The sequence below is a fragment of the Salminus brasiliensis genome, chromosome 1, assembly GCF_030463535.1.
Source record: "Salminus brasiliensis chromosome 1, fSalBra1.hap2, whole genome shotgun sequence".
Taxonomy (NCBI): Eukaryota; Metazoa; Chordata; class Actinopteri; order Characiformes; family Bryconidae; genus Salminus; species Salminus brasiliensis.
In genome coordinates this window covers 84944140-84970293 of record NC_132878.1, presented here as the reverse complement: position 1 = coordinate 84970293, position 26154 = coordinate 84944140, and the positions used below count along the sequence as shown (strand labels likewise).

General features: G+C 40.4%; 1 protein-coding gene across 3 annotated transcripts; it reads right to left on the bottom strand.

The window, feature by feature from the left end:
- Window positions 1–23504, bottom strand: atp6v0a1b (ATPase H+ transporting V0 subunit a1b). 3 transcript variants are annotated; one of them, XM_072691467.1, is made up of 22 exons: window positions 23422–23504; window positions 19826–20008; window positions 19610–19688; window positions 18638–18735; window positions 18398–18526; window positions 17990–18072; window positions 17768–17894; window positions 17530–17612; window positions 16699–16792; window positions 15189–15401; window positions 14840–14990; window positions 13647–13786; window positions 13240–13403; window positions 12761–12851; window positions 12468–12586; window positions 11580–11796; window positions 11176–11283; window positions 8950–9144; window positions 6833–6850; window positions 3987–4104; window positions 3214–3385; window positions 1–1863 (listed from the first exon to the last, which is right to left on the bottom strand). In XM_072691467.1, the coding sequence occupies exons 2-22, from the start codon at window positions 19940–19942 to the stop codon at window positions 1770–1772; spliced, it is 2610 nt and encodes an 869-aa protein (XP_072547568.1). In that variant the 5' UTR covers window positions 19943–20008; window positions 23422–23504; the 3' UTR covers window positions 1–1769. The 3 variants fall into 3 exon arrangements, with proteins under 3 accessions (XP_072547568.1, XP_072547585.1, XP_072547576.1); XM_072691484.1 differs by having other exon boundaries at window positions 8950–9057; XM_072691475.1 differs by having other exon boundaries at window positions 23408–23492.
- Between the last annotated feature and the right edge of the window lie 2650 nt (window positions 23505–26154).

The window sequence follows — 26154 nt, the reverse complement described above, 5'->3', positions numbered from 1 at the left end:
TGGCTTTCTCCCAGCAGGTTTATTTAATTGTGGAATTCTGGTAGAGATGTGCTCCACCTTATCACAAACATCAACAAACACATTTGAAGAGGTCTCTCTTAAGGTACATGCATACACTCACAGACCAATATCACTTCTACATACAGTACAACATTTCCAGCAAAGGACATGGGGCACAACACCTCCGTTTAGTTGTTTGGGACCAGGGCCATCACTACAAAGGAAATGTACAATACGTCTGCTACTACAACCACAAACCACACTGTATGGAGGACCTCGTACAGATATGTGTTGTGGATGAAGCGTGTACACACACACACACACACACACACACAAATATGTTGTATTTTTTAAAATGCTCCTTCTGCTGCCTAAAGATCTACAGATATGTCACTGATCTTTAGCTGCCATATGGCTATTATGTGGTAGCATGAAAAATAAACAAACCATGGGTCGGATTCACAAAAGGTCTTAAGAAAAATAATAATTTCATACTTAAGCAAAAAATAAGTTAAGTAAAGATAAATAGGTCTTCTTTGAAAAAAGTAAGAACTGTCTTATTTGTCCTAGGCTATTCTCTTAAGAAACAACTGATATACTTATGTATAAACATATAATTATATAAATATTAAATATTTTCTTAACTTTATGATGGACTTGTCTCAGACTGTAAGAGGTCAAAAAGTCAGTCTCTAAAATATACATTAAATATAAAAAATATATATAAGCCTTTAAAATATACTTATAATTTATAACATAATTTAACAAAATTAAAACTTGAGATTGTTCTTAGTACTCTTAGTTCCTACATAAGGAATAATAATAGCTGGGTGTTTCTTCCATCACCACTTCCAATACTTGTTAAAAATGTGTCCTAAAATGCAGCATTAAAGGCTACATTACAAGCTACCTTCTTAAGAGAATGAAAAGAATATGTTGAGAAAAGAATTTCTTAAGAGAACATTTCAGAACTTTTAACTGGTGTATTTTGGTTTTATTTCTTAAGAATTGCATTTACGAACATTCCTATGAGAGTCGTCTTGTTCATAATTTTCTCAGGAAAGCTTTTGTGAATCCGGCCTCAGGAGAATACAGTTTGGCAAATCTGAAGTCAGGTTTAAAGAATCTTCAGCTTGATCAGGAAACATCTGCTCCTGCTTCCTTTCCTCAAATAGTTGCATTCCAACAACAAAATGATTGCAGATGAGAGACAGAGTGATCAGAGAGGATCAGTAAAGAGAGGTGATGAGCATTTTCCACAGGAGGATGGGTATCCCCCATGCTTTGTTATTGTTGGAATTCCTTTAGGGGGACTGCACAGGATTATAAAGTTTAACCTTTAGTTCATCATATTTGTCATTTTGACATTTTCCAAAGAATGCACTAAGCTTTACACCTCAGCAACAAAACTACTGTTCCTGACAATTATGAATTCAGTGACTTACTTACTGTGTGATCACAGTGTATCATTTTGCACTAGTCACATAATAACAGTACAATGTATGAATAGCACAAACGACAACGTATATAGCACAAAGGTCGAATCTAAACTCTGAACGGTTAGCAGCGTCTGTTCTGAAGGGGAGGAAAAACACAACTAAATGGCTTTTTAGGCTTTCATGGAGGCATTTGGAGGGAAATGTTAAAGCTTATGGACACTTCATAACAGCAGCTCTATTGACACAACAAGAGAGGATACAAATGAGCTCCATGCAGAGAGCACAATACTGGGAAGTCCTTCTATGTGCTGGGAGATACGTAGAGCCGTTTCACTCATCGAATCGGCCCTCCAGGATGCTGTCAAAGGAGAAGGGCACAAACTTGAAGCCCTGGCCGGTGTAGAACTTGTTCTGGAACTCCACCCTGGATAGTCGACAGAACACAGGCAAAGGTTACAGCAGGGTTTCCAAAACACCTGTAGCTCCCATAACCTATCCTTAAGAGCTCAATATGCACTACGGTAAATAAAAAACACTAAATTTAAAGTTTTAGCCCATGCCTTATTTGCCTCTTTGCCTCATTCTGACTCTATATGTGTGTTTGAACACTGTGGTCAGTGATGGCTTTTTAAAGAAACTGATACTATGTAACTGAATTAACTGAAATTGAAATGTACACTATATGTGTAAATGTTTGCGGACACCCACAAACCGCTACTTTAAGTTGCACCCCTTGCTGACACAGATGTGCTTATGCACACACACAGCTTGTCTAGTCCCTGTAGAGAAATCTTGCCCATAGGACAGGACTCTCTGGAGCAGAATTAACCTACATTAAACTACAGGCGCCGTGCCTAATGCCAGGCATGGGCTAGAGGGGTAAAAAACCCCAAAGCATTGAGCTGTGGAACTGTGTTTTCTGGAATGATGGCCTCCATCCAATACTGTTGGGATGAGTTGGGGAATTAAGGATGAGGTGGGGTGGTGATAACAACCTGATTTAACAACCTGATCTCGCTAACTCTTGTCGCTGACTGCAATCAAACCCTCACAGAAAAGCCTTCCCTGGACAGTAGAGACAGTTTCTCCAACAAAAGCAGGATAAACTGTTTTTATGTCCTTGATTTCAGAAAAAAACAATGAATGAGCAGGTGTCCCAATACTTTTGTCCAAATAGTTTTATTTCTGAAGCCGTATTTAAAGACGGTCAATACAAGTAAAGCTCAGGGTCGGGCTTTGGTAATCAAGTGGTAATCAAGTAATCAAGTAATCAAGTGGGTTTTATTGTCATTTCAACTACATACAGAGTACACAGTGAAACGAAACAACGTTCCTCCAGGACCATGGTGCAACATAGACAGTGCATACAAAACACAAGTGCAACACAAACAAACAAGTGCGGACAGACAACACAACACAGTACAGACCAGAGAATAATAAAGTAAGGGTTGCAAATGGATTATGTAGGTGTCCTTATTTAGAAATTTCAGCCTCCGCTAGACCTGTGCTCTAGATTTACAAGCAGAATGAGCTGCAGTTTAATAGGCAGGTTCCTGGTCATAAAAATGCACTATTTCTTAGTGTACACATACAAAACATACAAACTGATGTACCTAGGACACTGATAAAGCTAAAAGCTAATTGTTGTTAAGCTGTATGATGAGTAAGGAAACATCATAAATGTTGGAGACTGGAGGTTTACAACACCTAAAGTGAAGAAAGGCACAAACAACAAGTTTTTCAACATGTCTTTTTGTGTTTCTGTGTGACTTACCAGTGCAGACGCAGAGCATGCAAGAATGCAGATAGCCCCTCCATGACAAGCAAAATGCACACTGTCAATGTGGCAAAGGCTGGGAAAATGATAGATAGACTAAAGAATCCACCACCACTCCGGGAGGCCAGGCCCAGGTGCATAACCATTCCCCACAGCACCTCAGACAGCTCTGAGAGACAGAGAGAGAGAGAGAGTTGTAAAATTTGACATAATGCGCAGATGCTTAATCATTATACATGGTCATATCAGAATATTCTGATCTGGTTTTACGGTTTGGAATGAACTCTGCGGGACGTCACAGGGTTAGTACATATAAATAAGCGAGCACACCAGTCAGTTGTAGCAGAGTGCAGAACGATCATCACAAGACACGATTTGACTGATGTCCAAAAGGGCATGATAACATGGTACTGGGCAAAGGGTGAGAGCATCACAGAAACGGCTAACGTGGGATTCACTATCATTGCAGAAAATGTGTAGCAAGAATAAGCTTCCGCACATTCCGTGCCTCCCAACGACATAACAGTGGTGTCCCACAGGCCACTGATGCCAGCAAGAAGCCACGACTCTGGTGAGTGGTACAGAGCATTTGAAGCGCCACTGTGGACCAGCTAACCTTTACAATGAACACCATCATTATCTAGTCCAGTCTCGCTAGTGTAATCCAAGCCAAACGTCTATTAGGTCGGTGGTCATAATATTCTGATATGACTGTGTAGTATTGTTAACTGCATGTTATTAATAACTATGGTATATGTGTAAGTACTCACGTGCATGAGCCAGACTGAGAGCCCAGAGGCGCAAGTAGGAGGCAGTGTTGGAGATACAGCCAAGGCAGTATTCAATAGTGTGAATGGCCTGGTGGACCGCTACGTCTCCGAAGTCAAACTGCACACATACAGAAAAAAAGGGTAGGATGCTGAGCAGGTTATGGCGTGGGACAAGTGATGTAGAATGGGGTAGGTGGGCTGGGACAGGGAATAACAAAAAGGGATTGGGGACAGGAAAGCTCAAAGGACTGCATCAGTTTCTTACTCTGTCTTCCAGCAGGTTGAGTTTTTTTTTTAAACAATGATTATCAGGTAGGTTAAAGTCCCCCTGAATTAATCAAGGAATCACAGCACACACTACAGGACACACCACAAATCCACTACAGCTAGAGATGTTATATACAAAGACTTTGCTGTAGACACTTCTAACCCACCAAAAATACACTTTGGACCACTAAAGCAAATACATTCATTAAAACTAAAAAAGGCATCAGTCAGTAAAAGGCCTTTGACAAGCTGACAAAATGAGCTTTGTGATACAGCCAATATAATTATATAATTTTAACTAGTACTATTATGAGGCAAGCAGAAGGATATAGCTGTGCCCCTCTAAATTCTGTTCCCCAGTACAAGATGTTGTCTAGAAACGCCTCTGCTCTACATTAAGGATTCTATCCAGGATATACATACAAAGACTACCACAAAGTGAAGACTACACCAGTAGTTACCAGGTTTACCAGTATATGCAAACTACAGGTAAGCCTCATAAGCGGGAAGGCCAGGTTACAGCTAAAGCTGTACAACTGAGATGAGGATTATCTCAGAGTGATGGGCAGGGAAAAGTCTGATTCAAAAGGAACTGTTGGTGCTCCAAAGCATACCATCTCATCTGTGAAATACATGGGCCAGTAGAACTGACTCATTTGTTTTTACAAATACTGTGTATTCCATTTACAGTAGTATTGATTTAAAAATGTTTGAAAAGGTCTTGTTCAGGTCTAGTCAAATACTAGGCCTATACTCAAATACTAGACTAGGCCTTGTTCAGGTCTAGTCAAATACACCAAAACATGGTTAACAGGACTTCACCTGCTGCAGGGCGATGTTTCTGAGACATACTACAAGACATAGACATTCTGTATACTTTCCTTGTCCTAAGGGTGAAAAATAATCCCTATGTATCCTGATGGGGTAGAGCTTTTATAGAAGTATGAACAAAGGCAGTGTTTCACTTTCCGATGAGTCAATCAAGAAAACTTATTAAATGTCAAGCTTAAAGAACACATTTGGAGTTTCTCAGCTGATAAACATGATGGTGGGTAATTTTTTACCTGAAGATAAAAACTAGAAGCCGCATTAGATCAGACGAGATGATACTCAATGACTGATTATGTGTGTAGGTCACAGACTTCTAAAATAAAGTGTTTCTGCCACTGTCCCTAAATGACAAGAACACTGGAAAATAAAAAGTACAGTTCTTCCAGGCTGTTTATTCAAGAAGTTGACATGCTGGACCTCTAATCATTATTTCCATCATAATATCCTCTCATTGAGTAAGCTACACTGAGTCATTTCTGCTGAAAACAATGGTGTGGTGACTGCGATAGCTGGCTAACTCTTTTTTTCCTGACCGTAATCTGACCCATGAAACAACTTCTCAAAGTAGTCTTCTTCTACTCGCTAACAACTTGAAAGCCTTTTTTGTCATCTACTGAAGCATGCAGATAGCCGTACTTGTCAGTATTATGCATGGTACTTTTGTTAGGTTAAAGTGTGCTTTTCTTTATCACATAGGAAACCCACCAGAGGTGCTTCTCTCTATGTCAGTCTTGTAACATTTGACTTGGCAAAGACCTGCTTCCCTTTTCCCACCTGATCCTTTTGTTCAGCGTGCCTGTGTGGCTCCATTAGCCTCATGGAAAAACAGTGAGCTAATGCACTCATTGTTCTACAGCAGAGGCATGGACTGTTCAGGGGCTCTCAAACTATAAGCGCTGCAGAGTTTTCTCAGTGGTCAGAACCTATGCTTACAGGCAGTCCACACTTGTCGACAGTTAACCTCACCTCCCACTAACGTGGTTATACTATGTTATGCAGGAGAAGTGCAGTACATGTAAACTAAATTAAAAATTCAGTTTAGTGGCAAATTCTAAACACATTATCAAGGGATGGCCCATTTTTTCTGAAGATAAATAAGCGTCCAGTTTAGGCAAACATGCTTGTAGACAAATCCATTTGCATGGGTATGTACAATGGCATGCAAGTTTGGACAGACCTGGTAGAAATGTATGTTACTGTGAACAGCTAAGCCAGCAAAAGAGGATCTGGCATCAGGCTTGTCTTGAATTTCCTTGGAAAATCTTAAGAGTTTTGTGGTAAGGATGTAGGTAAGGTTTTCTTCTGATGACTCTTCCATGAAGGTCTAGCAGTCTTACAAGCGTTCCTCTGTAATTACATTACAAACTTAGGATGCAGCTACCTGAAATGCTTTGCTATCTTCTTATAGCCCTCTCCTGCTTTGTGAACATTGGTGTTTTATTTTTCTAGGCATGCTAGTCATGCTGAGAGGAGCCCATGGCCACTGATTGTTGGGACCACATTAGACCTGACCTTTTTGTAACAAAGGCTTAGAGCCAGCCATGGCTCTCAGAGGCTAGTTAAAGCCTGAGACCTTGGTAAAAACAATGCACTAATGTTGCTTTAGAATGGTGAAGATCAGTTCATCTAAATATCAGGGTTGCACACACATTTGCATTCCACTGTATATTATAATATAGAATACATAAATGCATGCGTTCTTTCTTACACATCCTCTCAACACACACAACAATGCATATCTGTCTTACCGGCTCTTCCTCCGAGTGCTTGGACAGAAGCAAAAATGGGAGTTAGTCATGTGGTTGAAAACCCAAACTATAAACCACTATGAGGAACATATAAATATTACTGTCACACACACAATGCAATGGATGCTCTAGTATTTGAACATGAGGTGTAGTATAGTTATTGCTAAGGCAATACATATAAAAATGCCTGAAATGATAGTCTGCCATATGAATAATCACAGATCATTATTATATTTATTTCCCATCTTCCTACAATTGCAAACCAATACCGCATATTAATATTAACAATACATGAAAAGCAACTGTGGCACTCAGCATTCTGTGGCAAATATTTTCCATGTTGCCGTCACTGGAATGTACGCAGATGGTGACGCAGGGTGCTCTCGGCCTCCTTGGGAGAAGAAATCCTATTGTTTACATTTCTCAAATTACTGTGAAGTGGAAAAGTGGTCCTTCTGCTCCCCGTCTCTTCCTTCCTTTTCTTCTATTTCCTCCTTTGTGCCTTTCTCTCATCAGATGCTCCGTCAAGGTAAGAATATCATACCTTTTCAATATCATGGTGCTAAAGAGAAATAGTGATTGTACCGAACAGAAGTATTACACACTACATCTAGTGGGGTGTGGGGGTCTCAAAATTACATATTGAGAACAGAACTACAGAGGCTGGCAGTTTAATTGTATTACTAAAGCACGTTCAAGTACAGGCAGAAAGCAGACTCCCATTACTGAAACAAACTCTAGTTGACTGTGTGTAAGTGATGGTAAAACAACAGACCACAATGCTTTGAAATGTCTGTGTGAGAACACACACGAGAAAGTGATGTATGGACAGCTCTTTAAACATCCTGCATGAAATGAAACATGAAACAAGTGAAATATAAACAACAATGTGTGCCTGCTTGCATACATGCATGCCATTCATCTGGACAGGAAGTCTGTCTTTGTTTGAAAGCACGTTATCTTTGGAATACATATATCACACATTAATACACAGCTATTCTTACAATAAATTACAATTACAAATGCCTACTGTCCAGATAAATACAGCTTTAAATACAATATATACTATATATAGTTCTCATAAAACCATATTTAGTTCATTCCATAAATACCAGTAAGTACTTCCTGTAGTTACAACATTTTCTCCTATTGTTCTTTTTTAATGTAAACAACTGTGTATATAGAGGTGGCAGTAACTTCAGGCTCCTGCAGATAGCGTTGCATGAGGATGATTGGGCTATAAATGCCTGTGTGGGACAGGATTCATAGATTGACGAGAGCTGGTGTCTTGTTCGATGTGTGGAAAATAGGTTGCAAAGACGATGTTAAGAATTGGCAAACAGGAGCGATTGCATGGGTGTGAAGGTAGTGTCTAAATTTGCAGGCATAATGAGGCGTACAATCATACAGGTCTACTAGCAGTGGCAAAAATCCCAGTCTACAGGAAATTCTTGTCAGAATTGTGACAAAAAAAAGATGAAAGACAATACTGATGGACAAGAAACCGGCGTCATGTTTCACGGCTTGTAAATAAAAATCGATTTACAATAACTGCTAGTAGAAGTCAACGCAGGTCCTTCACAACTAATTTCTGAAAGAAGACTCCACAGAGAACTACATTATCATTCACAAGCCGAGAAAACAGCCTGTGGCCCCTGTCTGACAGTTTTGTCTTTTGGTCATAATTCTGATGAGAATTTCCTGTAGAGTGCTAGGTGACCTGTATGACTACATGCTTCTAAACACTTGCAAATTCACCTACTTCCTTCACACTATGGCCTTTGGCATGCCTGAAAGCAATCACTCCTGTTTGACAATTATTAACTCATTAATGCTTTGCAACCCATCTTCCTCACATCCAACGAGACAGCACTGACTGCACTGTGCCACCTCTTCTCAATCTATGAATACACACCACGCAGGCATTTATAGCTCGATCATCCTCGTGCAATGCCATCTACAGGAGGTTACTACCACCTTAAACACACAAAGTGGCAAATATGATATATATATATATATATATACTCAATATCTATAATTCAGTAGATTAAAGTGAAAATATACTAAAGTATATCTCCTCTTCAGTGACAACAACTACAGTCTCTAGCTTCACCCACCTCATCTCCATCCTCGGAATGCTGTGATAGCTGGTCATGCTCGATGATCTCGGCCTCATCCTCAGTGGGACCGTTACCAACCCGAACGCCTCCGAACTTCTGCGTGCCCTGTTGGGTGAGTCCGGTGGGTGAGCTGGTGCCTGCCTGCTCTAAAGTTTCTAGTTTCTCAGCAGGGCTTGCCTCCCTCATCTGGGACTAAATACAAAACCCAACAAAGTCTGAATGGCTCACAGCACGCCACGGGCTCTTTGTGGTGTGAGTTTGAATATGTATGCCTGTGTGTACAGGACAGCCTCGGGGCACCTACCAAACACACACCTTAGATTAAGTTTGTGATGTCAATTTGTTATTTATGATTGTCATAACTAATTTCCTAATTGTCCAATTTATGTATACTTTTTAGAAGTGTACATTTTCTGGGATTTCAGCAAGAAAGTCTATTGCAATTTGAATAACAGCAGACCAAGTTGGGGATTTATCCAATCCTATACAATCAAACTAGCACTGCTAGTTTAAAATGATATGAGCTATCCTATGTGTATTTGTACATTAGCCTTTTTGTATTGAAGACCATAACTATGTAATTTCTGTTTTTGACATTCAAAAATAAAGGTATCATACCAATAAAATGCCTGAATGTTCTATCTACAATGCTACTATCTACACAAAGGACTAATACAGTACCATTACAAGTATGATATAACGTATCATGCTTGTAATCAGTTGTTTTGCAATTGCATACTGTATATTAAGACCATATCACATATATTGTCTCATTTTAAATTGAGGTTTAGGTTCCACAAATTGGCAATCAATCCACTCCACTACATGTGCAGTAAACTGCCATTCAAGTAATTAAACACAAATGGCATAATCTAAAGAGCAAATGCCGTGTCTTAAATGTCTTCAAGGTGGCTAATTAAAAAATGGGCAAATACATAAGGTTAATTACATGGTAGGTGCCCCACTGGGCCAAAACAGTTCTTTCTAGTTTATTACTAATATTAGGAATTAGTCTAAACATATTGAGACAATTATTAACAGTGTTATGTATCTAATCTACTGTATGCAATATCCACTTAAAAAGGCAAGAGTGTTCAAAATCAGTCATGGTGCAGCCTGCCACAGCTTTGCCGAGTTCAGCATATTCCCTTCACTTATACATCTTATTCAGTTCCTGAAAGGTTCAACAATCAGATGTATTACAGCAGGAAAAGCTGTGTTGCTCTCGAGCTGGATTTGGACACCAAAAAAAAGGCATGAGTTAAAAAATGGAGATATGATGTTGTGCTTTGGGTTAGCCAGTGGCATTCTGTAAGTACCAAGAAACAAAAGACACCAACAGAGTTCACATCTCACATTACTGCAATACTACAACTCAGGCAACTAACCAAACATGCAATTCTTAATGTGTTAACTGTATAAGAATTATTTCTAAGATGATATACACTCACTAAGCCCTTTATTAGGAAGAAAACACCCAATAATAATAATGAAAAAAACACCCAGTGAGCGAAAGCTCCGTGGACAAAAACTGTTGAGAATGGCCAGACTGGTTCAAGCTGACAGAAAGGCTACAGTCACTCAGATAACCATTCTGCATAGTTGTGGTGAGCAGAAAGGCATCTCAGAATGCACAACTGATGAAACACTGATCAAGTAGCACTTCTGTCAGCCAAGAACAAAAAGCTAAGGCTGCAAAAGTAATCTCAAACTGGTTTCATGAACATGCCAATTATTTCAGTGTTCTGCAGGAGCATTCCCACTCACCAGATCTGAATAACAAAAAAACACCTTTGGAAGTGGTGGAGATTCAGAGCATTAATGCGTTCCTGAAAAACTTGCAGGAACTATGTAATGCAATCACGAAAACATAGAATCTCAAAGAATTTTGTCTTGTGGATCCCAAGCCATGGAGAACTGGGGCTGTTTTGAGAGCACACGGCGGACCTACCGAGTACTAGTATGGTCTTCCTAATAAACAGCTTGGTGAGAGTAAATGTAAGCGATCAAAATCAGTTGTTCTCAGATCAGTCCTGAGGGCCACCCAGATAGTACCAATTTTTCTTTAATCCAGATCCCAAAACACTTGTACCAGGCAGAAAAAGAAAAAATGATAAAAATGTGGACCATCATGGTGGTCCTGATGACTTTATTTAGAACTACTGCAGAAAAAAGGACAGAGACTGAAACAGTGAGATGAGGTAGGAGACGGCGTAAACATACTAGGTGCTTCTTCCAGAGGTACTGGCGACGGAGAACCATTGTCTTCACCACCAGCATGCAGGGAACACAGGCCAAGGCGATCACCACTAACAGACACTGAATGCCAGTCTTAGGGAGAACAAGAAAGCGTTGTACATTGTAACATACAGGGTCTGTGTAACAGTGTTCGTATTTCTATTCCTCCAACACAGTGTTGAGACTGACTGAGAACACAGGGCTAGCTGGACTGTGTTGTGTTAATGTCTTCAGGATTGAAGGCCAGTATCCTACCAAGCTTTAAACATTCAGAAGTGGGAATAAGTGTGTGTTTATGTGTGAGTGAGTGAGAGAAAAAGAGAGAGAGGGGGGTAGAGAGAGAGAGACAGAGAGAGAACTACAATTGGTGTCTGTTCATGCATTTTTACCTGTCCACTGTATAGGGGTTTGTTAGTAGGATCGTTGTAGTTAAAAAGACACATGTTGATGAAGGCGATGAGGAGGCTGGGAGCATCTTTAGAAGTTTCTGCATCGTAGGCTGTCCATTTATAAAAGATCAGCAGAATGAGGTAACCAAACAGACAGCTCATAAACACAATCTCAGGAATGAATCCCAGGAAGATGTTTAGAGGCTTCTTAAAGTACCTGAGAACACAACAAGGGCAGTTGCATGAACTGATGAGCAGAAAAGCTTCTCAGCATGCTCAACATGTTAAACCTTAAGGATGGGACGCTACAGGAAAAGAAAATGTTTTTCACTGCAGGGATGAACAGTTCTGAGCATGGAGGGGCATGAGCATGGGGGGGGGGGTGTGACCAGGTATTGCAAGACAGGGGGCAATCACTTTTTTCAAAGTAATTGGGTGCTGAATAGCTTATCTTAATAAACACATCAACTGTCTATCATTATGTTTTTTGTTCTCCTACGGTTAGGGATGGGTATTATAACAATATTTTATCAAACTGTGATAACTTTTGTTATGGTGATACACATTGTGGATATGGTCAGTGCTTAAAGAACACTGAACAACTGCACATTTAATTGCAAACATTGATTAAAGAATCTGCTGCTACTGATGTATTTTGTCTGTGATCCAATATGTTGTACCATATGTTGCCCACCCCTATTTCAAAGCACCTTATCCAGGTAGCCATCATTAGGTTTTGGTTTAGGATGTACAGTAAATGTTGCTCAGTGTTTGAAATGTGCAAAAACTCAAAGGCCAAAACTTTTTTAGAGAACTGTAAGTAAGCAACACATTAATATTTCTGTTACAAAATAGGCAATAAAGAAACACAATCATACATCTACTCACAGATGATTGAAGAGTGATAAAGTGACTCCAAACAGCATGTGAATCACACCCAGAATTACTGACATCTTCATCTTAAACGAATTCAGGAAGGTCAGCTTGTTTGTTGCAATGTTCCAAATCTAACAGAGGAGCAACCATACAGAAGAATCAGATTAATGTCCTCAACTACATATTTTATGTTATGCTGCAGTGTAAGTGGAACCACGTGGATGAGTAATCATGAGTAAACATTTTATATAACATTTGTGTCAACATTTGTGTCAACATTTGTGTTTATGCTTGTATTGACTTACTGGGTCAATGCCCAGAGGGTATGGTCCACCAAACACTCCAGGTACTGCAGGGTCAAGCTGCAGAACGGCATTTCCATCGAGGGTCTCAAACCTACATAAACACACAAACACACAAAAAGAAGAAAAGTAAAAATGGGAAATAATCTCTTATTTAAAGTCCCTCCAATCTTTAATAGGTACAGGAAAAAAAGTGTCTGTGTTTGCATAATGACTGCAGTCACCACTGTACAGATCAACTCTAGCATGTTCATGTTGTCAGATTTGCTCAGTGACAGGTTCCACACTGCTATGCAAAAGTTTGGAATCACTGTTCACATTTGAATCAATGTTTTTTTACATAATGTTTTCAAATAATTTTTTTTTGTGACAATAACTGAGCCCTACTGCACAATGATATGAGTAGTCAATGAGCAGCAGTAGTCTGGATGTCAATATCTGTCAATCTTACTCCTTTCTGTTTGAAAATCTTATAAACTTACGACCAGTTGCTTCCTTTGGGGCCAAACATGGGTTTGACACTCCAACCTGAGCCGAACATGTTGAGTGATTTGGAGAAGCAGTCATTGTAGATCACTCCAGTGTACATGGAAAATATCCCCATTAGTAGGATTATATATCGGCCAGCAAAAATCATGTTAAACATCTACACAAAGGCAGAGAGAGAGAGAGAGAGAGAGAGAGATACATGTTATTGTTAATAGCTTTTAGTACATCCAGCACTGCTATTAGCTAAAGCTGAATCAGCTCTGAGACCACTATGTCTGGCTCTACTCTAGTTTGACAGCCTCAGTTAGTTAGCGCACACTTTTGCAGACTGAACACTAGATTCAGAGCAGTGCTGCATAAACTGAAACAGTAATAATGTATATAATAAGTAAGCTCAGACCTCATTGTCACTCTTTTGTGCAAGCAGACGGCTCTCTCTGATGACAAGGTAGAGGGCCGCGCATGTCATCAGCAAGCCGTGACCCATGTCCCCGAACATCACAGCAAACAGGAAAGGAAAGGTGATGATGGTGTAAGGTGCTACAGGAAGTCAGCACAAAAACACACAACAAAACAGATGTTCAAGAAAATGACAATATGTCTGACAATGGAGAAGTTCACTATGGTGGATATGCATTTGAGGCTTTAGCGCCACCTCATGGTTTGATTCACAGTTCAAAATAGCAAACAGGAAATTAGACAGGAAGCACCTGTTCAAAGGTTTTGTGATTGCTATCTTAAATCAAGGTGGTTCTCTGCAGCATTTCATTTAAAAAATATGCATTTTCTAGATTTCTGACTGGCAATGCCAAAGAGTGTGATGATATTTACTTCATTTGTTTCTAAAATCATTAAAAGCAGTTGTTCCCGTCCCAACGTATTTGGAAATGTATAAAAGTGCAGTTTCTTGTTATTTCGGTTTCAGTCATTTCACTCGAAATTGCAAAACAGCCATTAAAAAAAAACATCACAAAGCTAACTTGCCCCATTGCTTGTTGCCAACTAATTGGTTTACTTTTTCAGTACACTGTGAAATAACATAAAACTATTGTCTGCTTGATCTTGTGTGTGTTAATATTAAATCATTACAGTTAGATGAGTTACAAAATGTGCTTCAGGTTCGCTCTGCATTTAGGTCTGTTTTGGCCATTACACTTGATCTTGAGGAACGTGACATCAAACTTTGTGAGATGTTAATGTTAATGAGTCGTGTTTGTATATTGTGTCGTTAGTGAGGTCAGGATGATCACCACCCTACCTCATCCCCACCTTACAAACTCATTCCAAAAGTATTGCATGGAGCACCACCATCATTCCAGAGAACCCCTCTAGCCCATGCCTTACATTAGGCATGGTACCAATAATTTCCAATAGGTGCCAATAAGTATCCTCCAAAATTCTATTTGCAAAACCCTTGTACAAGGACTAAGCTGTGTGTAAACATTTGTACATCTGTGTCAGCAATGAGCGCAACTTAAACTAGCTGAATGCATTTATTAAAAGGGGTGTCCACAAACATTTGAACATATAAGCTGTGTCCAAATTCAGGGGCTGCAGTAAACAGATTAATATCTCAGCACCAATAATCAGTACCTGGGTTAATCTCCCTGTAGGTTCCAATTCCATAAGCGTCCACAATGTTCTGGAAGCCAGAGGTGAATTTGTTTGTCTTGTTGAAGGTAGGTGGGGTCTGTTTGGTCTGCATTCTGTTCAAGATTGAAGGAACAGTGGATCCACTCCTTTCCTGCAAGAGTAATAAAAAGAAAATTATTAAAAAAGGGGAATGTAAATGCTTTATTAAATCAGTAGGACTTCCCTCTAGAGCTAGAAGTATTGTAAATGTTCTCATTTATGTAGGAATATCTTTAGCCAAGTGGCTAAAATAAACCACTACTGATGATGGTGATTGGATGAAACCTGCATAGGTGACTTGCTGTCTCACCGTGCCCCGTCGCAAAGCAAACTGAATGGAGTCCAGGTCAGAGACAGGACACCACACCTCCGCAATCAAGCATTTCTGAGTGACGTCAATATTGCAGAGGTTGAGTGTGTGGTAGATGGCTTTCATCTTCCTCACTTTAATAAACCACACACGCATTGTTTTAGCGGCAGCCTGAAGGACCCTCTGCCGGTGGTCCTCCGTTTGGTTCAGCACCTGTATTACAAAGCACATTGAAATGACATCTAAATGAATGAACATAAATGAATGACCAAATGCTGCTACTTGGCAACCACGTCACATGTCATTTTTACTCTCTATTTAACTACTTGGACCCTAGATTTATTATTCAGTTGTTTTTCCCCATGCAAAAGCTATTATAAATTGTTTGGTAACTATTTGGTTTATCATATCTTGTGGAGTCCCACAGGGTTCTATTTTAGGGCCTATGAAACTGATGTTAATTATGACATTAACGAAGTTATTATGAAAGTGGACTTCATAATGTGGGCAGATGTGTCACAACGCATTAATGTTAAAAGATTCATTATGCTGGAATACTAAAGAAACATCTTCATCTTTTTTTGACCCTCCCACTGAAACATCCTTAAAGTACTAACAGCCAAAGAAACACTAAATAAAGCACAGCTGGTGCTGGATACTCCTATCCTCTACTGAAGTGGATGACTGCCACTGAGAATATTGCTTTAAATCACTCTGCACTGCACTCTGTACCAAACACATCCTCCAAAACTGGAACAGATTCAACTATGCTACAAGAGTACACAGTGTTTTTTGGACAATGAGTCCTGAGGGACGGAGGCTGTAGCCATCATATACCACAACAGAACTACTATAAATGCCAGGTAACATCTGTCGTCACTAAGCACACTAAGTGCCAACCGTCGATTGATTGCTAGTTCTCACGGAGGCCATAGTTAGTTTTAAAGTGTAGTTTGTTTTAGAAAGTGACCAGCAAAGCCATTAGAACATGGGGCAACTGTGACGGAGAAAACTGACACCGAACAAACAAACAAGCAATCAAAAACCTACAAAATGTCTACAATATACAAAAAAGTGTAGCACTGATTTCTTTGTAAATATACACAATATAGAAAAAAGGACTGGGACACCTGCTTAGACATTGTTTTTCCTGAAATTAGTATTAAAAAAGAGTTTATCCTGCTTTTGTTGGAGTAGTCTACTGTTCACGGAAGGCTTTTTACTAGCATGGGGCATTGCAAATCATCCCAAAAAGAATACCATCATTCCAGGAAACACAATTCCACTGCCCTACTGCTCAATTCAATTCTTACCCATACTTTACTATCCTATTCTATTGGCAATACTTCCAAAAAAAGACTAGACAAGCTGTGTTTTTGTGCATTTACACATCTGTGTCAGCAATGGGTGCAGCATAAAGTAGCTGAATGCGTTCATTAGAAGGTTTGTCCACAAACATTTGAACATATAGTTTAACTAACTGAACATTTAGGTCAAAGTTTAGGCACACCATCTGCAGGTCATCAATCCGGGTGTTCACACCAGCTGCCATCTCTTTCCTTTCTTGTGGGGTCTCAGGACATGGGTACAGGGATGCACGGAACCTGGAATACAAGTTCATGATTAAAGGCATAAAGAATAAGGTAAAAGATGATGAGCAACAAAGAAGTGTGTAAAGTGAGTAAATCATTATGATGCTCAGTTCAGCTATCAAAGCTACATGGTTCAACTATAAGCATATTCATGGGACACCCAGGTTTGAAATCATGGCACTACAGGATTAATATTTTAAATGCAGTTAAAATATTATGGAAACGTTTGTCAACAGTCAGTCAGCCAAGGGCAACAGTTCAAATAGCTTCTCTGTAAAAAAGAAAAAAGTATGACCCAAGGATCACTGGTTTGAATCCTGGGTCATGCTCTCTGCCATGAGCAGCCGGAGCCCAAGAGAGCACAAGTGGCATTTCTCTGTCCGTGTGGGTAGATGGCTCGCTCTCTCTTTCTCAATTCACATTTGCGTGATGAAGCATCTGTGCTTTCCTCCAAGCTTTTTGGTCGCCGGTTGACACTGCATCGGCAGCAGGTCAACAACAAAAAACTTGATGGCTGGTTGTGCATGTCTTGGATGAGGCATGTGTCATTTCAGTTCCAGTGTTGGGCACATTACATGTGATAGTGAGATTAGTGATAGTGATAGTGAGTACTAAAGAGTGGGGGGGGGGAGGGGGGGGGATTTACTATCTAAAACATGAGAGGAAATTTGGGTAAAATTTAAAAAAAAAAATAATTTTAAGAGAAAAAAAAGAAAGTAATTTTCAATATGTAATACATGATCACCTACCCTTCACAGATCTTCTTCACTCGGTTCTTCAACTGGTCTCCTTGGAAGAAGATGATGAACACTGATTTATGCACTTGATCCCCCTGCAAGACAAGAGAAGTAAGACAGAGCATACAAACCATTTTCTTGTCCTGAAATTTTTAAAGTACTGCAAGGTGTATTAGGAGTCAAATTAAATGCACTATATGGACAAACTGATGTTATGAATGGTATGAATAAACTGAGTGGTAGCACCCACTGTTGTAGGGTCCTCGAGAGGGTCCTCAATCTCAGCCTGTCGTAAAAACACGTTGCCGCGGCAAACCCTCCACAGCATGCGCTCAAAGGTGGGGATCCGCTCACGATTTATTACCCCGGCGACAAACCTGCAGAGCCCATCATTACAGCCTCACAATAATAGACAACCAGAAATTTACAGAACTATTACAAAACCGATCCTTTAGCAGTAAAGCAGACTCACCCAAGCCGTAGTGGAGCCCCTCTCCCAGCCTCACTTGGGTCCAGCAGAGAGGAGGATTCTTCCAGTAAGTTGGGGTCCTCCATCTAATAATAATTTTTATATGTATTCAGCCATTATTGTGCATTTTACCCAAAACACAGCTCATGCTTATGCTAACCCTTTTTTGTAGACGTCTGGCTGTCCAGGATATATCCAAATATCTCATAGCATATCCGGCAGCCCCATATAAATTCCACAGGATAGCTTTGTTTTATATTTTATACTGGTCTACATGTTCTAGGAATGACACATAGCATCAACCCTAAAGTTGTACTTATGTGTGCTCAAAACCAAGCTAATGTCCACCAGCGTTTAGCACAAGTACTGCTTCTATTTAAATGTATTCCTGTCCCAAAAGAAACATCTGACCTCATCAAAGAACTGCTGTGTGCGTCTGAGGATGTGCTTCAGCTCGGTCAGTTCCAGAAAGTTTTTCTTCAGGGCCTCCTGGTTGGTATTGATCTCCTTTAGCTCATTCTCCAGCTTCTCAAAGGTTGCCTGTTGGCCATATATGAAAGCATAGAAATTTGGAAAACCTGACAAAACGTTCTGTTTCCATAGGAACATTCACATCTCCACGATACTTCTACAATAACACAGTTAACTTACCTCAAGGTCGATCATGTCTCGAGGGAATGGAACTTCTGGATTCTCTCCAGTGTCCACTGTAGGGATGTTGGCTTTCTTAATCTCCTTCTCCACAAACCCTGTGGAGCATGACAGCAACTGGTTTTGTAACTCTTAGAAGACAAACCCATCCATTTTTCCACATTTAATCCCAGAGATACTGTATGTAACTGAAGGGGACTACATTCATTTTTGGAAGGCTTTACCTGGCTTAGCTGTCTTGAGACAGGAGTAAATAGGCCCTCAGTTTGACCTGATAGAACTCCAAAATCTAACTAGCTTGAAAAGCCAGTATATACTGCTGAAGAATGCACCTGAAGACTGATTTCCCCAGGAGAATGCATACTATATGCAGGTAATCCAGCTGGTCAAGATGATTGACAATTTTTAGTTCTTGATAAGCAAAGTGTATATATATTTATATTGCAGACTGATGGTTTAGCTGGCCTACCAGCATGGCCATCATGCCTAAGCTGTAATATTGGTTAACTAGTTTGGTAAAGTTGGTTGACCACGTTGATCAAGATCTTCATACTAGTGAAACAGAAGAGAAATGATGTCAATCAGCTTAACCAGCTTGACCAGCTTAAGCTGACCAGGTTGTTTTTTTTGTAGTGCTCTGTAAATGACTTTACACTGAAGGTATTACTTTATTGAAGGGACATACTCGTCTTCCATTAGACCTGGCCATTCATTTTTACTGGACATTGATTGGTAAAGGTAAAGGTGCACATATTTGTCACTGTACAGTGTGCACTGCACAGCGAAATGTGTCCTCCGCATTTAACCCATCTGTGGTAGTGAACATACACACACACACTAGTGAACTAGGGGCAGTGAGTACACACACACCCAGAGCGGTGGGCAGCCAACTCCAGCGCCCGGGGAGCAGAGAGGGTAAAGGGCCTTGCTCAAGGGCCCAACATTGTATGTTTGTGAGTGTGCGTGACTCACGCAGCTTTCTGTCCATCTCCTCACAGCGCCTCACTTCATTGACAAACTTCCTCTGGAACACGTTTACATCAGGATTGAGCTGCACAGAACAAGGAGATGATGACAGAAGGAATATAGTATAACGAAAGGAGAGAGATGTACACACAGATCTCCTCCATTGTCACCTGATTTAGAATACTGTAATAAACACAGTCATCGTTTACTTTGTCTACTCACATCTCGGAACTGCACCATTCCCAGCTCCCCCAGTTCACTGACACAGCAGTATGCAGCTTCAGACTGCAGGAAAAGCTGCGCCAGGGTCATCTCCTCACTACGGAATAATTCTCCCATGATGACCCACTGCGGACACTCTCAACCAGAAAAGAAATGCAGACTCTGGGAGTCTGAACAGAGGACCTGAGAGGAAAAAAAAAAAAGATAAATAACAATGACTTTAAAGTTAAAATGATTTTTTAGCACTGAAAAACTATAGTTGATATGCTTATAAACTATTTTTAGTTATAAGCATATATATATATATATATATATATATATATATATATATATATACACTGGGGAGAACAAGTATTTGATACACTGCTGATTTTTCAGGTTTTCCCACTTGCAAAGCATGTAGAAGACTGTAATTTTTATCATAGGTACTCTTCAACTGTGAGTGATGGAATCTAAAACAAAAATCCAGAAAAATACATTGTATGATTTTTAAATAATTAATTTCCATTTTATTGTGGGAAATAAGTATTTGATACACCAGAAAAAGAAACTTAATATTTGGTACAGAAACCTTGTTTGCAATCACAGAGATGAGACGTTTCCTGTATTTCTTGACAAGGTTTGCACACACTGCAGCAGGGATTTTGGCCCACTCCTCCATACAGATCTCCTCCAGAGCCTTCAGGTTTCGTGGCTGCCGCTGGGCCACACGGACTTTAAGCTCCCTCCAAAGATTTTCTATTGGATTCAGGTCTGGAGACTGGCTAGGCCACTCCAGGACCTTAAGATGTTTCCTACGGAGCCACTCTTTAGTTGCCCTGGCTGTGTGTTTTGGGTCGTTATCATGCTGGAAGACCCAGCCACGACCCATCTTCAGTGCTCTTACTGAGGGAAGGAGGTTGTTGGCCAAAATCTCACGATACATGGCCCCATCCATCCTTCCCACAATACGGTGCAGTCGTCCTGTCCGCCATGCTTCACGGTTGGGATGGTGTTCTTGGGGTTGTACTCATCATTCTTCTTCCTCCAAACATGACGAGTGGAGTTTAAACCAAAAAGTTCTATTTTTGTCTCATCAGACCACATGACCTTCTCCCATTCCTCCTCTGGATCATTCAGATGGTCATTTGCAAACTTCAGACGGGCTTTGACATGCGTTGGCTTGAGGAAGGGCACCTTGCGTGCACTGCAGGATTTTAATCCTTGACGGCGTAGAGTGTTAATGATTGTTTTCTTTGAGACTGTGGTCCCAGCTCTATTTAGGTCATTGACCAGGTCCTGCCGTGTAATTCTGGGCTCATTCCTCACCTTCCTCAAGATCATTGATGCTCCACGAGGTGAGATCTTGCATGGCGCCCCAGACCGAGGGAGATTATCCGTTATTTTGCATTTCTTCCATTTTCTAATAATTGCACCAACAGTTGTTGCCTTCTCACCAAGCTGCTTGCCTATTGTCCTGTAGCCCATCCCAGCCTTGTGCAGGTCTACAATTTTATCCCTGATGTCCTTACAAAGCTCGCTGGTCTTGGGCATTGTGGAGATGCTGGAGTCTGACTGATTGAGTGTGTGGACAGGTGTCTTTTATACAGGTAACGAGTTCAAACAGGTGCAGTTAATACAGGTAATGAGTGGAGAACAGGAGGGCTTCTTAAAGAAGAAGTAACATGTCTGTGAGAGCCAAAATTCTTACTGGTTGATAGATGATCAAATACTTATTTCCCACAATAAAATGGAAATTAATTATTTAAAAATCATACAATGTATTTTTCTGGATTTTTGTTTTAGATTCCATCACTCACAGTTGAAGAGTACCTATGATAAAAATTACAGTCTTCTACATGCTTTGCAAGTGGGAAAACCTGAAAAATCAGCAGTGTATCAAATACTTGTTCTCCCCACTGTACTATATATATATATATACAGTTACATTATACACTCAATGCCAGAAAAGAACCACTTTTGGTTCCATGTTTGTAATAGAGATGTGTGCATGTGAAGAGCCTCAAGACCACATTCACCATTTGTGCAAGCCACAGATGGAATTCGGCTTCCACCTTTAATCCATCCGTGCAGTAAACACACACATACACACCAGTGAAACACACACAGTGACTGTATATATATTTTCATTGCAGATTGATGGCTTAGCTACCAGCATGACCATCCAGCTGTAATATTACATAAAGTTATATATATAAAGTTGGTTGACCAGTTTGGTCAAGCTCATCATACTAGTGAAACAGCACAATCAGGTCGGTCATACTCGTCAGCCACCTTGCTGGTCATGCTGGTCGGCCAGCTTGGTTATTCTGGTTGACTAGCTTGGTCAGGTTGCTGAACTATTTTAAGAATTATTTCACTTGTTCTTCTATATGTGTGTGTATCTATCTATTGATCTACACACACACATATGTATGTATGTATATATATTGGGTGTATATTAAATAAAAAAAAAAGTATTGGATAGATCATTCCAGAGAGCACAGTTCCTCTGCTGCACAGTTCAATGCTGTGGGTCTTTACATCCATCTAGCCTGTCTGGCATTAGGCATGGTGCGATCTGCACATCGGCATCACCAATGGGTGCAGCTTAAAGTAGCTGAATGCATTCATTACAAGATCTGTCTACAAACACTTGCACATATTGTCTGTACTTGTACATCTATTTTGAAATATAAGCCCAATCCTTTATCATATGTGCATGTATGGTCTATGGTCTATGTATGGTCTATAATATCCTATATAACATGCATTTTATGCAAACAATAATACATTTTGAATGAACTGTCATTTTAAACAGTCCTTCAGCCCACAGTGTGTCGAGGCGAACTCAGCATGAGTCACTGACAGCTCGGCCCTTCTGGCACAGCGATGAAGACTGAGGGCGGTCTCCCAGCCGATAATCCGGGTTTTATAACATCGCTGATAAACGAGATATACACACATAAGAAAGAAAAGCAACGACAGACATACGAAAGAGAAAACCTGACTAAGCCTGACCCTAACGTTAACATTCACTGGCATCCTCACGCTCACATCTGCAGCATCCGTCATGTCTGCTGCACCGTCCTTCAGGATTCAAGGACGCCATGAGCTTCCGCTCTGCTCTGAGGATGGAGATGGAGATGGGGACAGTCCTCAGGCTGTCTACCGTATCAGCGGGGAATTCAATAAGATAAAGACACACCGAGAAACATCCTCATGGGTTCTGCATATCCACTACACAGTATTTTAATTCATTTGGGCTTCGCTGGTGTTAATGGACACTTCTTCTCAGAAACGAATAAGACGAGAAAAAAGAAATAAATAAACACACGAAGAAACAGGGAGCCAATATGGCGATTTCATCCAGCGAATGTACTTTTTTTTTTTTTTAAAGATTAATGCTACAGTGTTTATCGAAAAAGAAGAAAACAGCTCCTCCATGGCCTATTTCAGTCATTCGTTCATTCATTCAGACGCAGTGATGGCTCGGCTCTGATGGAGGTGAGGCAGCGGCGGTGCAGCAGAGCACCGTCAGCACACACATGCTACAGCATTACATGTATACCAGTGTCTGTTAAGAAGTAACAGTGTTCTTACGTGGTTTTGCTTACCCTGGTCGAAGTCCTCGAAGCCTGGTCTGAAGACTGTGCTGCTGTACTGATGCGTACTGAACAGATGACCGTGACGTCACTAAGTCGACGACTATAAACCACGTGATGAGATTATTTCTAGTATGAAATAGCAGAGCCTCTGACGGACAGACAGACAGGCAGGCAGACAGGCAGACATACAGGCAGATCTGTGATGTGGAGTAACCTACTAAGCTCTTACCTGGATGTCGCTGTCTGCTAGTGCCTTCGCCTTTATGGAAAGCCTAGAAAGTAGAGGGATAAAAAGGCCACTGCAGCCAGTGCAGTTATGTGGCAGATGGCCTTACAGAACATCTGACCCCTCTCATTTGTGTAAGCCTTTATGTGAATATAATTCTGCAAGAATTTTATTGTTTTATTTGGCACACGACATGTGCATGTGAATGCATGTGGACACAGATATGCAAATGCAGACACACACACACACACACACAGCTTGTCTAGTCCTTATAGAGAAGTACTGTCAATAGAATAGCATTCTCTGGGGGAGATATACATGGACCTCTTGGCACCATGCCAGGAGTGACCCATGGGGTCCCATAAATGATGGAATGATGGTGCTCCATTCCGTACTTTTGGGATGAGATGGGGTGTTGGGGATTAGGTGGGGTGGTGATCATCCAATGTCCTGACCTCACTAGCCCTCTTGTCACTGAATGCAATCAGATCCTCACAGCAATGCTCCAAAATGTTGTAGAAAGTCTTCTCTAGACAGCAGAGACAGTAGAAAGTTGGAGTAGTTACTCCAACAAAAGCAGGATCGACTTTGTAATACTCTTGAGTTTAGAGGGAACAATGAACGAACAGGTGTCCCAATACTTTTGTTTTTTGTGAGTTTACCGTGCACTTATGCCTATGGGCTTCCTGTAAATGAATCAGCTTATTTGCTAGAAATAGTGTCCCAGGAATATTCAGAAAATGTGTGACACAGTAAAGGTCCGTGCAGTGAACACACACATACACACAGTGGACAATAACTGTTTTATTATTATATTTGACTGGGAATGAGAAAAGAACATTTGTTTATCAAATCCAATCAATTGAATTGTATTTGTATAAAGCTTTTTACAACTGACGTTGTCACAAAGCAGCTTTACAGAATCAGTATTCAGTAAGAAGACAAGAAATCAACAACATAAAAAGACATGAAAACCCAAGACCCAGAGACCCAGAGAGCAAGCCAAAAGTGACAGTGCCAAGAAAAGACTCCCTCAGAGCTGGAGGAAGAAACCTTGGGAGGAACCAAGACTCACAAAGGGGACCCATCCTCCTCTGATCAGAACTATTTATAAATTATTCATAAAAGTCACTGAACCACTGCATAGGACTGTTCTACTGCTGAGGTATGCAACGTAATCATAATATCCTAATATAATTATCATAATAATCATAACATAGCATAAATAATTATAATAGTGATGGTAAGAGTAATGAGTATTTGTTATTTGTTGTTTAATTTGCTGTTTATAAATTCTTCAGTTCAGTGTGAACAGTGTGGAAATATACTGATTTGTTGTTGTAGTTTTAATTTGATTTGACATAAAATGTTGATATGAACTACTTGGCTGCTTCGAGATACAGGATATGACACTAAATCATAAGGCAAGTTAGACATTATGATGACCAGGACCTTGACTTGGCAATTCTCTCTAACTGGATCCTTAATTTGAATTAAATACCCCCGACATAAACATTTAAGGTAACATTCCCAAAACATTGTTTATAACATTCCCTTATACTCGGTTCCTTTCATGGTCATTCCTTTCGCAAACATTCAATATTGTAAACCCCATTAAACCCTAGAGAGAGTCAAATGGAGACTTTCAGGACAATTGCAATACAGCATTTTTTCGGTGTTTCCATCTTTGCAATCTCACCATAAATAAAGACATAGTTGTGTCTGACTGGCTCCGCTGGACACCAAGCAAAGGTCAAATGCAATCCCCTACAGCTGGGGAGTTGCACAAAAGGAACGTTTTGGATTTGAATCTGATTGTGAAGCCTGTTTCAGTGTGGAGTACAGAAGACAGGCTTTGCATTGCAGTGGGTCTGATGCGAGAGGAGCTATGGAGAAAAATGTGGCACAGGCCCTGTAATGAGACCAGTGTATATTTAGAGTCAACTATGACTACAGGGCCAGAGGTGGCAACACTCTCTCTGTCTTTGTCAGTCTCTCTCACCTTTCTCCCTCTCTTGTCTCTCTTCAACACACACACACACACACACACACACACACACTCAAAGGAGAAATTAGGCAGAGCAGAGGTTGCCATTTGGAATGTTGGTGATACGTGTAATGTTTACAGCTCAATGAAGTGTCAGATGCTTGGTAAAAATTGTTATTGAAGGAAATGTGCTGCGAATTTGTCCAAACCAGTAATCAAAGCCTGCCTGAGTTTTAGCTCAACCTGTGATACCTGCGTCAGCTTTTGGAGAACTTTGGTGAAGTGTGCAGCAGTACAATATTTATTTAGCTGTGGAAGCTATGTATATAGCTAAAACACACACACACACACACACACACACACACACACACACACACACACATACTGATGAACAAGGACAGTAAGCACACACACTCAGAGCAGTGGTAGCACACCACTTCAGCACCTGGGGAGCAACTGCGGGTCAAAGTGCTATCTATCTCTCTCTCTCTCTCTCTCTATATATATATATATATATATATATATTTTG